Here is a 14,311-nt window from a genome sequence, read left to right on the forward strand (position 1 = left end):
GACAAGAGCTTATTTAGGTAATGCAAATGCTGAGCGCCAGACTTCCCATGCTGTGAGCTTTGCTACACCTACATGGCCCTGATACCCAGCCTAGAAGCAGTTCTGCATACTTTCACCACAAGATTGGTGAACCTGAAGTCAGAATTACTGAGAGCACTGATGATAGGAAAGAAGCTGATTGGACAGTGATTGGAAGATACATCCCAATGTCAGCCATTAGTACCAGATAATAATCTGTGGTCGAACCAGTGGAAATGTAGGCCGGTTCTCAAATGACACTCAGGAGCCTGCTGGTGAGAAAGAGGAAAATGACCCCATCAGTACAGTTTGGGTTGTTAAACTGGTTCTGTTCTGAAAATGTGAAAATAGTTCCCTTGGTAATACTTAATAATTTAAGCACTTAGCATCTAATATTTAATTCAACGGTATTAAATGAGATATACCTGCTGACGATGTCATCATAGTTTGTGCTTTCTATGATAATCTGATTTTGTAGTTCCCAGAGGAAGCACCTGTCAGGTTTGCATCCAGCCAGAAACTGATCTGTGTTGTGAAAAAGCCCCTAAAACGACAGAGATGTGCAGTGATTAGGCTTGTTGTGTTGTTCTCAGTGACAAAATCAAATCAATCTTCAAAAGGGTAAATAAGAACTGAAATGTCCTCATGCTACGTTGCCAGATTGTTGGCTACACCCATGAGTCATGGTCAGAAATTTATATGTGCTCATCATTGCCATGCGTGTCAAGATAATTTTGGCCTTTTCTTGATTTCTTTGAACTATTCTTTTTCCAGGGCAGAATGATTGGACAACATACATCTTTAGTGACTTTACAAAACAAGAATCGGGTGGGCAAGTTTGAATTTGTTTTGTATTTTCTCTAATCCTCACAGAGTCAAAGTATATATACAGGCTTAAATATATCTTCTGCTTGTACTGTGTTAGTGTCTGCATATCATTGGATGATGGTAATCTTCCTGCCCCTGGCTATCATGAGTCTTGGTGAGACGGGTTTCCATGCCAACAGCGCCCTTGTAGCCTCTGGCGCCAACAGTAGCGCAAGTCCTTGGGTGTGATTGTGGTCCGCATCTTCGTGCCCGGAGTAGATTATGGTTTCACCTGAAGACGGTCTGGTCTGGCCGCTTCCGATCCATCGGGTCTCACATAGTCTGAGAACCTTGATGCTGTATCTTCTCATCTCATTGGCCACCTGCGCTGACTTCCCACTTTCGTTCAGGGTTCTGATGTTACAGGTCCCTATCCTGGTCTTGGCATTGGTCGTAAGAAGACTTGTCGGCGAGCTTGCTTTCACCGGCACGCATCATGGGCCCCACTGAAGAGGAGTCTTCCTGTCCAGGCAGTTGTCGGGATGTACTTGTTGTTGCAGTTTCTGTAGCATGGCTTTTTTTTAGAGGATGGGCTTGCTAGCCCCACACCCAACCCTCCTCTTTTCTCATCCTGGATTTGGGACCAGGCAATGGCGGAGTTGGCTCTTATATATATATATTCTCTCAAATCTTTTAAGAAGTGTGCTGAAGGTTCTACAAAATCTCTTAACTTGACAAGGCCAAGGCGTATTTACAGAAATTGAGCTATTTGGCTACAATGACCAGAGGTGGGTTTGGAGGGGTAAAGGTGAGGCTTTCAAATATAATAACACTTTACCAGCTCTCCAGCATGGTGGTGGTGCTCTGGGGTTGTTTCGCTGCCAGTTGTATTGGTATATTGCACAAAGTGGATGAAATAATAAAAGAGGACTACCTCCATATTCTTCACCTTCACCTCAAACCAACAGCTAGACGGGTGTTGGGGCTTCCAACAGGACAATGATCCCTAATACACATGAAAACTGTTTTTTGTAAATGATAGAGCAGACCACAAGTAAACCGACAGAAATAAAAAAATGACCTCACTGGTAGGTCGCCTAAGCAATTCCTGCAGCAGGTGACTTAACAGGAACGGAAGAAAAATATCACTGGGCCATCCGCCTGAGCGTACATGTAGAAGCTGGTATTTTATGAAGAGTCCGCCAACTCTTTGAAAGTGCCAGTTTGCTGAAGCACTCCTTTAAAATACTGTCCACATATTTGAAGCAGTATCAACAAAGATACTGTCTTTAGATTTTCTCAGTACGTAGTTTATCACTGACATCCTCCAGTTTGCAGTCAGATATTTCCTTTAAGAATTGAATGTCCAATAGAGGCCTGCGTGATGTGACCAGGCCCGAATGTTTACCTCTCACCCCAACTATGTGACTGGAGTTGTGGAGTGGGTGGGCCCCCGTGATGATGTGTTCACAAGGTCCACACTGTCCAGAAAATCCTGTGCACACCTAGTTCCACCCACCATCCCTCTCTCTCCTGCTTGCTTTCCCCTCACCTTTCTCCCTTCTGTGCTCCCCCGTACTCTTCTCCTGCTCCCCTCACAGACTCAGCTATTCGTTAAGAGACTCTGCTTGAGGAGTTTTTGGAGACGCTCGTCGCTTGCAGCCGCCATGGTTCATAACAGCAGCAGCATCTGCAGAGTTGGCCTGCTGGTACTCTTCAGCCTCCTGGTAGCCTTTGTCCATGCAGGTAAAACCTCTAGTTCTGAGTAACATATATATATATATGTATGTATATTTGTGGAATACATTTGTGGAATACACAATAAAGATCACCTGGTTGCACAGAAGTTAATGGAGGTGGAAATGTTTCAGAACGAAACATGCAAAGCCGCAAAGAAAGCATCAGCCTGTCGCATTTTAAATGTGGGCAAATTAATTTCTTACATTTTTTTAAGTAGGTCGAGGTGATTTCTTTACAGACACTGAGATAATTTCATAATCTCCATAAAGAAGAAAGTATTTTCTTTTATTATAGCTGAGCTTTTCTTATATATGAGTACATTTTTAGGGTTTTTAGACAATGTTGCCTGCGTTTCTCACAGCTCTCAAACAAAAAACTTTGTGTATTCATGTCATTTTTCCCACAAAGGCACACTGAGGGCCTGATGTGTGTGTCGGCGGCTTGATGTAAATGATGCAGTTGTGAGAACTGAGAGAGCTGTGAAAGCTGCTCTTTGACGAACAGGATGACTCAGTTGCTTTGCCTGATGTTCGTATGAAACTCAAACCCGCCGCCCTCTCACTCGAGCTAAGCTGAAGTGATTCAGCGTAGTGCTGGTTTGGATTTTGGTACCTCTGGAGTGCATTTTATGTGCGTGAAGAGAATTTAGAGATGGTAAGAAGAACATTTCACACAAAAACTGTTGGTTTTCTGAATAAGGGCTATTTTGGATTGACAATCTGAAATAGCCCTTGACAGATTGCCACATCACTGCTCTTTCTTTCACTTTCTCTTACCTCTGCCAGTGTTTTCTTGGAATATATCTCAGATTCACTCGAGAAAACCTCGGGAGACTGTAGACTGGCTCTCAGGCCTAGAGGTCAGAGTAGCAGTCAAGAGGGCAATGGGGCAACAAGGTCCTCCCTGTCTTGTATGGGAAAGAGGCAAAGAAAAATGTGTGACCTGTCACCGATTACACAACACCTACATATATTGTGAAAGACAAGTCTGCAGGAGTTATGACTTGCCTACAGCTTTTTACATTTTGTGGGCTGTTCTAACTTTGGAGGGTGTAGTTGCAAGGTGAAAGCATGTCTTCTATGCCTGCCAACACTGACGAATGAATGCTTTGTTGGATCACAGAGCAAAAAAAAAACTCCCGCCAGGAGAAGTGCTAATAAGGCCAAGTCGTCATGGCTACAGGTTGCATCTCTGCTGACTTCATATATAAATTTGCAGTGGCACGACTGCATTGTCATACAGCAGTGTCGTCAATTGTTGTCACAAGTCTTGACCACAACATCATCCAAGATGAGCGTGACAGGCAGCTTCATTGGTTGACTCAGCATAGGAAACACACAGAGAAATGTCAAATAAGAAGTTTAAGCAAAAACAGTGTGATAATTACTCACATACACTCAGTGTTAAAAATCGTAGCCTTGACAGTGGTGTAGTTGTGTAATGTGAAAATGGAAAACAAAGTCTCTTCAGGCTGTCCTTGTTTCAGAGTAAAATCCAAAACACACACCAATTGTTTTTCAAATATTTTACTGTGGAAAATGTGTCCACCTACTGTGGTATTTTAAGATGGCGAAGCGAGGGCACACAACACCACCGGTGTCATGTCTGGGCTGCATTACTTGTGGTTTTCGATGCTCTGCCAGGTTGCTTTACACATGCATTCGTCTGCGTGCTTTGTCACCTGTCTGACTTGTGTGAAATCCTGAGCAAGGAGGCCAGGGGCCCCAACAAATGGGCCTCTGTGCTTTTTAGTGTCTGAAATCAGCCCTGCCCACAGCCTGCCAAACGCGTAGCGAGTCTGTGCTATATAAGAAGAAAGGCTAACGTCTGGAGTTGTGTATCTTTAAAAAGAGAGAAACAAGCAAAGATTTTTTTCCACCCTGAAAAACGCGATGTACACATATGCACGCAGTGAGCGCTACTACTGTGAGCAGGAAACTGCACGTAAATGACAGATGCAGCAAATATGTTACAAATTAAAATTAATATATGTAATTTCATTTGATTTGTTAGAAGGTTCAAAAAACAAAATATCTTTTCCTGGTTCACACTTCACATGGTTAAATCGGACAGACAAAACTGTCATTTTATATATATAGCACACATGTTAACACAACTCAAGGCTGCTGTTGCTGTTTGTTGCTCTGAATGCTCTGGGGGCTTAAAATGAAAATAACTTCTTTCTAAAACTCATTTTTATTTTTAGAAATGAAAACTCCTCATAGCACTGGTGCGTGCTGCTACTTTCAGAAAACAGTGCGAACTTGCTCTAACAAAAAGGTGAACAACAAATAAGATGTCCAACGTCAGAACTGTTTCACAGGCACTTCATTATATATATATCAAAATGAACTGTGCTGGTTTTTTAATGGGAGTAGTACAAACTGTGCCATGATGTGCCATTGCAAAATGCAGCTCTGTGAGACTCTGTAGGTATACCTTAAAAATCATAAATGCTTTATAATGAATTATTCCATTAACTATGAACTAATTATGCACTCGTGTATTGCAGTTTAACAGCTAAATGTTGTGCATGAATGGTTACAATATCAAAAACTCTAATAATATAAATCCAAACTTGACTAATTATCACAATAACAATCACCACGTTAATAGAGATTATAATCCATTTATAAGAAAACCATTGGAGTGGTCATGTGAAAGAACTGTGAGTCCAAACATGCTGAGGCACAGACAGTAGATAATATTTTTTTTCTCTAGTGGCTCCCTGACTAGATTCAAACCCTACCTCATGGAAACAAACCCAACGGAAAACATGTTATTATTTTTTTAACCTTCTTATTAAATCATTCTGTCCAGAAGGTGCAGCCTTTCACACATAGAGAATATTTAATAAACAAGTTTGTTTGACATCCAGTGCCCAGCCACTGGCTGGCTAGAGCCTGTCCGGTTGTTACTGGTTGCAGCCTGCTGCCCTGCGTGACCGCACAAGCTGCCTTTTGTGCCCTCGGCTGAAGGCCTCATTGATGCCTGAGCTGGCCACAGGCCCGGGCCTCCAAACCTTCAGCCAGCTACAGGACAGGAAGCTGCACACAACTCTGAGTCAATACTGACATCAGGCTGCGTATCAGAATTTCAGAGATACTGCCGCTAACAAGACATGATATGATGTGCACTAGTTTCAGTAATTTTGTCGTGTTTTCCCTTCTGTTAGCAACTAAATAAGGTGCATTTGAGCCTGAAATAAGGATGAAGGAGCTTCCTGAGGGCATCAAAGGCCACAAAGTAAATATGTAGGGTCAAATAGCTGAGTGTAAATATGTTTGCATTACGGTTTTTTGGTATGCGCAGAGTTGAGGACAGAATAATTGAATCTGTGAGGGTCTGAATGGGTGGGCTTGTCTACATCGAGCTTATTTTTTAAGCAGAGATGATGATCAGTTTTTCCCCCTCTAACTTCTAAAAAACATCTGTACAGCTGTTCGATTGCCAAAGCTGTTACCAAGCCGTTAAAGTGGTTTAAACTCTCCAAGTGAGCATTTCCTAAACTCTAAAAATTGGTTAGGAAACACAAAAAATTAAGTCCAGAGAGACATCGTGTTTTTCTGGCTACTGCAGCAGTGTGAAAAGTCTCAGGGTGACTACATGCTCAGAGCAGAGGAATGCCAGACAAAGAAGATTTGGGATGGAAGGAGAAGAGACGACTGAAGTTGAGAGCAGAGTCGGCAAATCACTTCATCTCCTACAGGATGTTTGTTTGTTTGTTCTGTTTAAGATTGGCTGAACCCTTTTGGGGGAAAAGAAACATGTTGAGAGACTCTACCTGGACCTCAAACGGATAAAATGTTCATCTTCTACAAAGAGATCTTTATACCCAGACCTGAGCTGTTAACCCAGTGAGACAAGAGAGACGCTGTTGGAGTCCTTACAGAAAGCCCCATGCATGCAGTTTTGCATCCCAACTAACACAAAGACAAGCAGGTCCGTTAGCAAACCTGGCGCCTCGTCAGTGAAAGACTCCATCCATCCATCTTCATCCGCTTTATCCGAGGCCGGGTCGCGGGGGCAGCAGCCTAAGCAAAGAGGCCCAGACCTCCCTCTCCCCAGCCACCTCCTCCAGCTTATCCGGGGGAATACCAAGGCGTTCCCAGGCCAGCCGAGAGATATAATCTCTCCAGCGTGTCCTGGGTCTGTCCCTCCTCCAGGCATGTCCCTCCTCCCGGTGGGACATGCCTGGAACACCTCACCCAGGAGGCGCCCAGGGGGCATCCTTGTCAGATGCCCGAACCACCTCAGCTGGCTCCTTTCGATGTGGAGCAGCAGCTGCTCTACTCTGAGCCCCTCCCGGATGGCCGAACGTCTCACCCTATCTCTAAGGGAGAGGCCAGCCACCCTTCGGAGGAAGCTCATTTCTGCCGCTTGTATCTGCGATCTCGTTCTTTCGGTCACTACCCACAGCTCGTGGCCATAGGTGAGGGTAGGGACGTAGATCGACCGGTAAATTGAGAGCTTCGCTTTTACACTCAGCTCCCTCTTCACCACGACGGACCGGTGCAGCGTCCGCATTACTGCAGCTGCAGCCCCAATCCGTCTGTCGATCTCCGGCTCCCTTCTCCCATCACTCGCGAACAAGACCCCGAGATACTTGAACTCCTCCACTTGGGGCAGGAACTATTCCCCGACCCGGAGTGGGCACTCCACCCTTTTCCGGCTGAGAACCATGGCCTCAGATTTGGAGGTGCTGATCCTCATTCCTGCTGCTTCACACTCGGCTGCGAACCGTTCCAGTGCGAGCTGGAGGCCCTCACCCGATGAAGCCAACAGAACCACATCATCCGCAAAAATCAGAGATGAGATTCTGAGGCCACCAAAGCGAAAGCCCTCCGCCACTTGGCTGCGCCTAGAAATCCTGTCCATAAAAATTATGAACAGAACCGGAGACAAAGGGCAGCCCTGGCGGAGCCCATCACCCACCGGGAACGAGTCCGACTTATTGCCGGCAATGCGAACCAAGCTCTTACAACGGTTGTATAGGGATCGAATGGCCCGTAGCAATGGGCCAGACACCCCATACTCCCGCAACACCTCCCACAGGACACCCCGAGGGACACGGTCGAATGCCAAGTCCACAAAACACATGTAGACTGGTTGGGCAAACTCCCATGCACCCTCAAGTATCCTGGAGAGGATAAAGAGCTGGTCCAGTGTTCCGCGACCAGGACGAAAACCGCATTGTTCTTCCTGTATCCGAGGTTCGACTAGCGGACGAACTCTCCTTTCCAGCACCCTGGCATAGACTTTCCCAGGGAGGCTGAGGAGTGTGATCCCCCTGTAGTTGGAACACACCCTCCGGTCCCCCTTCTTAAAGATGGGGACCACCACCCCGGTCTGCCAGTCCACAGGTACTGCCCCTGATCTCCACGCAACATTGCAGAGGCGTGTCAACCAGGACAGCCCTACAACGTCCAGAGCCTTCAGGAACTCGGGGCGGACCTCATCAACACCAGGGGCTCTACCACCAAGGAGTTGTTTAACTGCCTCAGTGACCTCGCCCCCGGAAATTGGTGGGTCATTCCCCTCATCCCCAGACTCTGCTTCCTCCTCGGAAGACGTGTCAGTGGGATTAAGGAGGTCCTCGAAGTATTCCTTCCACCGCCTGACAATTTTCTCAGTCGACGTCAGCAGCGCTCCGCCAGCACTATACACAGTGCAGGTAGAGCACCGCTTTCCCCTCCTGAGACACCTGACGGTTTGCCAGAATCTCTTTGAGGCAGTCCGAAAGTCTTTTTCCATGGCCTCTCCGAACTCCTCCCACACCCGAGTTTTTGCTTCAGCCACTGCCCGAGCCGCATTCCGCTTGGCCTGTCGATATCTGTCGGCTGCCTCCGGAGTCGCACAGGCTAACCAAGCCCGATAGGACTCCTTCTTCAGCCTGGTGGCTCTCTTCACCTCTGGTGTCCACCATTTGGTTCGGGGATTACCACCACGGCAGGCACCAACCACCTTGCAGCAGCTTCGGCAATGGAGACGCTGAACATGGTCCATTCGGACTCAATGTCCCCAGTCTCCCTCGGAATGCTGTTGAAGCTCTGCCGGAGGTGTGCGTTGAAGAGCTCGCGGACTGGGGCCTCTGCTAGACGTTCCCAGCACACCCTCACTACGCGTTGTAGTGCCACGTGCACTTATGGACACTCTTATGTTCGAACAGGGTGTTCGTTATGGCCAAACTGTGATTAGCACAGAAGTCCAATAACAAAGCACCGCTCGGGTTCAGATCAGGGAGGCCGTTCCTCCCAATCACGCCCCTCCAGGTCTCGCTGTCGTTACCCACGTGAGCATTGAAGTCTTCCAGCAGGACAACAGAGTCTCCAGGTGGAGCACCTTCCAGCACCCCCCCCCAGGGACTCTAAGAAGGCTGGGTACTCTGAACTGCCACTCGGCGCATAAGCGCAGATGACAGTCAGGACCCGTTCCCCGACCCTAAGGCGCAGGGAACAAACCCTCTCGTCCACCGGGAAAAACCCCAACGTACCGGCAGCAAGCCGAGGAGATATTAGAATACCCACCCCAGCCCGCCGCCTCTCACCAGGGGCAACTCCAGACTGAGACAGAGTCCAGCCCCTCTCCAGGAGACTGGTTCCAGAGCCCAAGCCATGCGTAGAGGTGAGCCCGACTATATCTAGCCGGTACCTCTCAACCTCACGCACTAACTCAGGCTCCTTCCCCACCAGAGAGGTGACATTCCATGTCCCCATTGCCAGTCTTGGCAGCCGGGGGTCAGTCCGCCAGGGCCTCCGCTCCTGGCCGCCACCCGGCACACAATGCACCCGACCCCTATGGCGCCTCCTGCGGGTGGTGGGCCTGCGGGAGGATGGGCCCATGTCTCCTCTTCGGGCTGTGCCCGGCTGGGCCCCATGGACTAAGGCCCGGCCACAGACGCTCGCCCTCGGGCACCCTCCCCGGGCCTGGCTCCAGGGCGGGGCCCCGGTAACCCTATTTGCCATGGGAGACCCTACCAGGGGGCAAAAGCCCCCAGACAACATAGCCCCTGGGATCCCTGGGACACACAAACCCCTCCACCACGATAAGGTAGCGATTCAAGGAGGAGCAGTGAAAGACTTCAGTAAGAAAACATGCAATCATAGCTGATGCAGCACATCAGCCATGTCTTTTCTTTTTTTTTTAAAATAAAAGCTATCCTTGTTGTCCTTTTTCTGCAGACACTGTTTTAGACACTGCCCCAGCAACTAGGGACAACCAAGACACCGTGTCTGGAGATGAGCCACCCAGCGACACCACCCCCAAAACCCACTACTTAACAGACCATCCCTCCACCATCGACTATGATGATGCCACAGAAGTTTTCAACGAAGAGGAAGGTAAAGTTGTCCCATTTTTGACTGATCAACATGCACACAACCACCAAATAAATTTTCTTTCCTAATTGTGTGTGTGTGTATATATATATATATATATATATATATATATATATATATATATATATATATATATATATATATATATATATATATAAATAAATAAATATATATGCCTGTGTGCAGGGGCCATGGGGCCAGGGGCCATCACAGCCATAGTTATAGCAGTCTTCCTGGGAGCATCTGTCCTCCTCGCTCTCATCGTCATCACACTCAGGAAGTTCACCGCCTCCTAGAGGAAACACATATGGTTTATGTGTGTGTGTGTGTGTGTGTGTGTGTGTGTGTGTTGGTAAACCATGACTGTTTGTGTGCCTGTGTTTCTCTGTTGCTTCTCAGTTCCATCTTTGAACTCCAGGCTCGACCTTTGTGTAAAACGTGTCTTTTGCTTTGCTGAAAATTGTGGCAGGGTCCTTAACTGACTATTTGCAGGTTTCCTAAATACTCAAATTGTTGCTCAAACACGTCCACTTGTTGCTGAAGGAACCATCTTAGAAACTGGCTGGCTCTTCCAGTGCAATGCTGTAGCACATTTGTCACTTGTGGGTTGTTGTTTTTTTTTTTAAACATGTTGTTTTCCAGTCATTTCAATGTTTCGCCTTTCTTCAATACATGATTTTGCTTCTATGTTAGCAGGAAGTGTTTGTGGTTATGTTTGTCTGCGTCTTACTTTTCCAATCAGTGAGAAATATATTTGAATTTTTTTTAGCCGTACATGGAAGGTTTTTATTGGTCTTTCTCAGTAATTGTACCTGAGTAATTTTCAAAAATATTTCCAAGGTGTCACCGTGCAAAAGTTTTCAAGTTTGTATTAAACCATTAACAAACATTTGTAGAGTCAAATTAAGAATAGAACATCTTTAAAAGGGGCTTTTTCAATGAAAGTAAACAGACGTGTTGTTTGTACCTGCAGAGCAAATATGCAGTTAGTGCTTGGATGAATGTGCCTTTTGTCTTTGCATGTTTGTGTGGGTTTTTTTGTCTCTCTTTTTTTGCAGGAGGAAAATTAGTATAGTATATTATGAGATATTTTTCTGTACAACCCAGAGTCCTCAGTCATACAGCTGGATGCTGCCATTTTATCATCAAGTCAAAAATTATTAAATCATATTTTAATAGTTTAATGTGTGTGTGTGATTGCACATGATTACTGAATTAACTGTAATTTTTTTTCTTTTAGACATTATACATTTTCGTGTACAGTTACAGACTGTATATAAAAGATGCGCATTTGGGTTTGAAAATTGAAGCCAATTCATTTGGGCTTTAAAGCTGTTTTCTTTATATTGGCCAACAGGGCGCCATGTATCTGATTGCTAAGATGAAGTCAAATTATTTGGGTTTATAAGGAAGGGACCCCACTGGTCCCTCTGTGTTTGACTTCAGTAAACACTTTCCTGATCGGTTTGTACTTAGCTTTCGCTCATATTTACCAAAACATTCACTTTGTAAATTATGGTACCATTTAGATATATAAGCATGATGAAACATGGTATAATCCGTGGCACCTTGTGACTAAAAAGTCATAAGTACCATATGGGCAAGCAATGTCCTTCAGTTCTTATTCACTGCTTGCTCATCACATTTAGTTTCAAAAACTAAACAAGGCAACTGGAAAAAACCTCCTTGCTCAATGCTTTTCATAAAACCAGACAGTGACTCGCATCAGAAATTATTCAATTTTAACTTTTACTATAGAACTAATACTGTTATTTCTTCTTAATTCAGAATATTAATTTTAAAATGTGATATGTGTCTTTAGTAGTTAGTAGTCATCCTGTACTATAGTATATCGTCTTTCACTTCTGATGTTTAAAAAAAAAATCGGGTCAGATGAACAAATAATAAACAAATAATAAATGAATTAAGACACACATCATGTCTTAATTTATTTAAACTAAACAAAGCCAAAATTCAGAGGTACTTTGTGAAAAAATCAATACTGAGTTAACAGAGTAAGTAGATAACAGGTGCTGCAACTCAAATACACTTTCAAACTGATCAAATTAACTCATCAGCTGGTGTGTGCTAACTCAGTGACAAGAATTAAGGACATTTTAGGAAGCAATGATTTTAGGAAAACAGCTGTTGCTTTCCATCAATCTTGAAAGATTTATGAGGCCATTTTCAAACAATTTGAAATTCACCTTTCCAAGGAGAAAACATTAAAGACAGTTGCCAGTCTTCCTCACAGTGGACACCCTGGCAAATTCACCCAAGCCCAGACCGTGCAGTGCTCAGAGAAACTGCAAAAAACTACATGCCTCAGTTAGCATGTTAAATGTTAAAGTCCATTAAAGCAGAATCAGTGAAAGACTGAAGAAGTGTTGCCTGTTTAGACGGGATGCCAAGAGAACCTTTCTCTAAAAAGAACATGGCAGCACAGTTCAGAACAGCATGGCAACGTTGCAAACTCAGCATATCAGCAGAAACAGTTCATACCAGCTATGAAGCACGGCAGTGGAGGGGTGATGATTTGGGTTTATATTGTAGCCACAGGCACCTGTAGCCACTGAGTCCTCAATGAACTCCTCTGTGTACCAAAGTATTCTGGAATCAAACGTGTGGCTATATTTCCAACATCTAAGGCTTGGATGAAACTGGACCAGGCAACAAAGCAAATATCCTGAGGAGAAAAGAAAGAAAAGATTCACGGAGTTGTAATAAGCCCAGTCAAAGTCCCAACCTCAACTCAAATGAAATGATGAGGCGAGGCTTTTAGAGCGCGTAAACAAATGCCCACAAACCTCAACGAACTGAAGCAAGATTAAAGAAGAGTGGGCCAAAATTTCTCCAAAACAATGTGAGAGGCTAAGAAAGTCATACTGAAAACACCTACTTCAGGTTATTGCTTCCAAAGGTGATTCTTGAAGCTACTGAATCAGGGGGCGTACTTAGTTTTTCCCACACCGTATCTGCATTCTAGCTCAGCTTGTGTTGAATAAAGACACGGTGTAGTATGTTATCCGCTGTTGTTCATTTGTGGTTGTATTTTCTTAAGAACTTGGCAATGACCGGATGACTTTTTATGTCCTGAAAACATTAGAACTGGAAGAGGGCATACTTTTTTCACATGACTGCATACAAAGAAACACATTTACAGAAACAAAAAAGTGTCATATGGTTTCCCCAAAAGTGAAAGCATTTTTTTCCCCCAGTTTAAAACTGAAAGCACAATTCGATCTCTTCTCACGTACTTGAATTTAACTATATTTCTCTGGTGACTGATGACGGTAACTTCAAGCTGTGAAGTGTAGCTGTGGGCACATTCTCACACTTTAAATTCAGTTAAGTCATCTCAGTACATGAAACCAGGAAACTCTTAAACATAATCACAGTCTAAATCTGCTTCTGCAGCTTCTCACAGACTTAAAAGGAAAAGGGCTTTGAAAGCAGTGTTCAGAAATTTTCTTTCACATAGGACAACTCATAGCGGTACGTTTACTAATAACAGCACTACTACTGAAATCACAGTATTGGAGGCATCTTGCTTTATTAATAGTGACTGCTGAGAGACTGTAAACAAACTAGTTGTTGACCTAAAAAAAAGAAAAACCATGCAGGGAAGTCACATGGACAAGGCCTGGTCTTTATATTCAGCATTAAAGTATTATATTTAATTTTGATCAAATGTTACATCTTATATTATATAAATCTACATTCACATTATATTCATATCTCTTACGATTCATGCAAATCAATTTGTAAATAATGATGGAAATTCCAAGTTTGAGGAAACAAACCGCAAGAGAATGAAAAAAACTTGTGGTATTAGGCAAGATTTTTTATCAATAACAGTTTCCTCAGCTTGATTCATTTTCAGCAGCCTGTGTCTACATCTGATATGTGTTCTACCTTGTAGCGTATCCTTTGCTAAGACTGCAGAACTTAAGATGGTAAAGTTGGTCTGCTGGTCACTAGGTTGGCTTACCACTTTGGTTCAACTTAAAATTTCTCAACAGCTGTTGGATTTCTCCAGTGTGTCCTACTAGCTCACTGCTACTATTTTAGTGAAATATATCAAACAACGAGGATGGATTTCTTTAAAAAGCCACAGATGTTCAGATTTTACTAAGGATAAATAACAATAACACTTCATCTTGACGTCAAGAAATTTGTGACTTCTCTCACGATCCGACTAGGAAATCTTTCACTTGTTGAGCAAATGTGCAAGTACTACAATATTTACCATGTTAGGTTTTAATTTTTAGGCGATAAATATTATGTCCCCTAGCCACACAAGGGCTGGTCTGGAGTAGGGATAAATGGAGAGGGTTGCATTAGAAAGGACGCCCGTCATAAAATCCTTGCCAAATCAAACATGCAGATCAAGACTAAAACAATAAATA

At 44.3% G+C, this 14,311-nt stretch overlaps 1 protein-coding gene and 1 long non-coding RNA gene across 2 annotated transcripts; one reads left to right on the forward strand and one right to left on the reverse strand.

The window, feature by feature from the left end:
• Window positions 1-181: 181 nt before the first annotated feature.
• Window positions 182-3,526, reverse strand: LOC143413765 (uncharacterized). The gene is made up of 3 exons (XR_013094379.1): window positions 3,342-3,526; window positions 444-562; window positions 182-290 (listed from the first exon to the last, which is right to left on the reverse strand). It is a non-coding gene; the product is annotated as an uncharacterized LOC143413765 (long non-coding RNA).
• Window positions 2,384-11,084, forward strand: snorc (secondary ossification center associated regulator of chondrocyte maturation). The gene is made up of 3 exons (XM_024805948.2): window positions 2,384-2,571; window positions 9,747-9,905; window positions 10,089-11,084. The coding sequence occupies exons 1-3, from the start codon at window positions 2,493-2,495 to the stop codon at window positions 10,196-10,198; spliced, it is 348 nt and encodes a 115-aa protein (XP_024661716.1). The 5' UTR covers window positions 2,384-2,492; the 3' UTR covers window positions 10,199-11,084.
• The last annotated feature ends 3,227 nt before the right edge of the window (window positions 11,085-14,311 follow it).

Source organism: Maylandia zebra, linkage group LG18, assembly GCF_041146795.1.
Source record: "Maylandia zebra isolate NMK-2024a linkage group LG18, Mzebra_GT3a, whole genome shotgun sequence".
NCBI lineage: Eukaryota > Metazoa > Chordata > Actinopteri > Cichliformes > Cichlidae > Maylandia > Maylandia zebra.

Excerpts from the sequence above, each read along its gene's own strand:
- snorc (XM_024805948.2), top strand. The coding sequence starts at position 2,493 with ATGGTTCATAACAGCAGCAGCATCTGCAGAGTTGGCCTGCTGGTACTC. Across the intron at positions 2,572-9,746 it reads GGTAGCCTTTGTCCATGCAG|ACACTGTTTTAGACACTGCC; the intron begins GTAAAACCTCTA and ends CTTTTTCTGCAG. Across the intron at positions 9,906-10,088 it reads AGTTTTCAACGAAGAGGAAG|GGGCCATGGGGCCAGGGGCC; the intron begins GTAAAGTTGTCC and ends GCCTGTGTGCAG.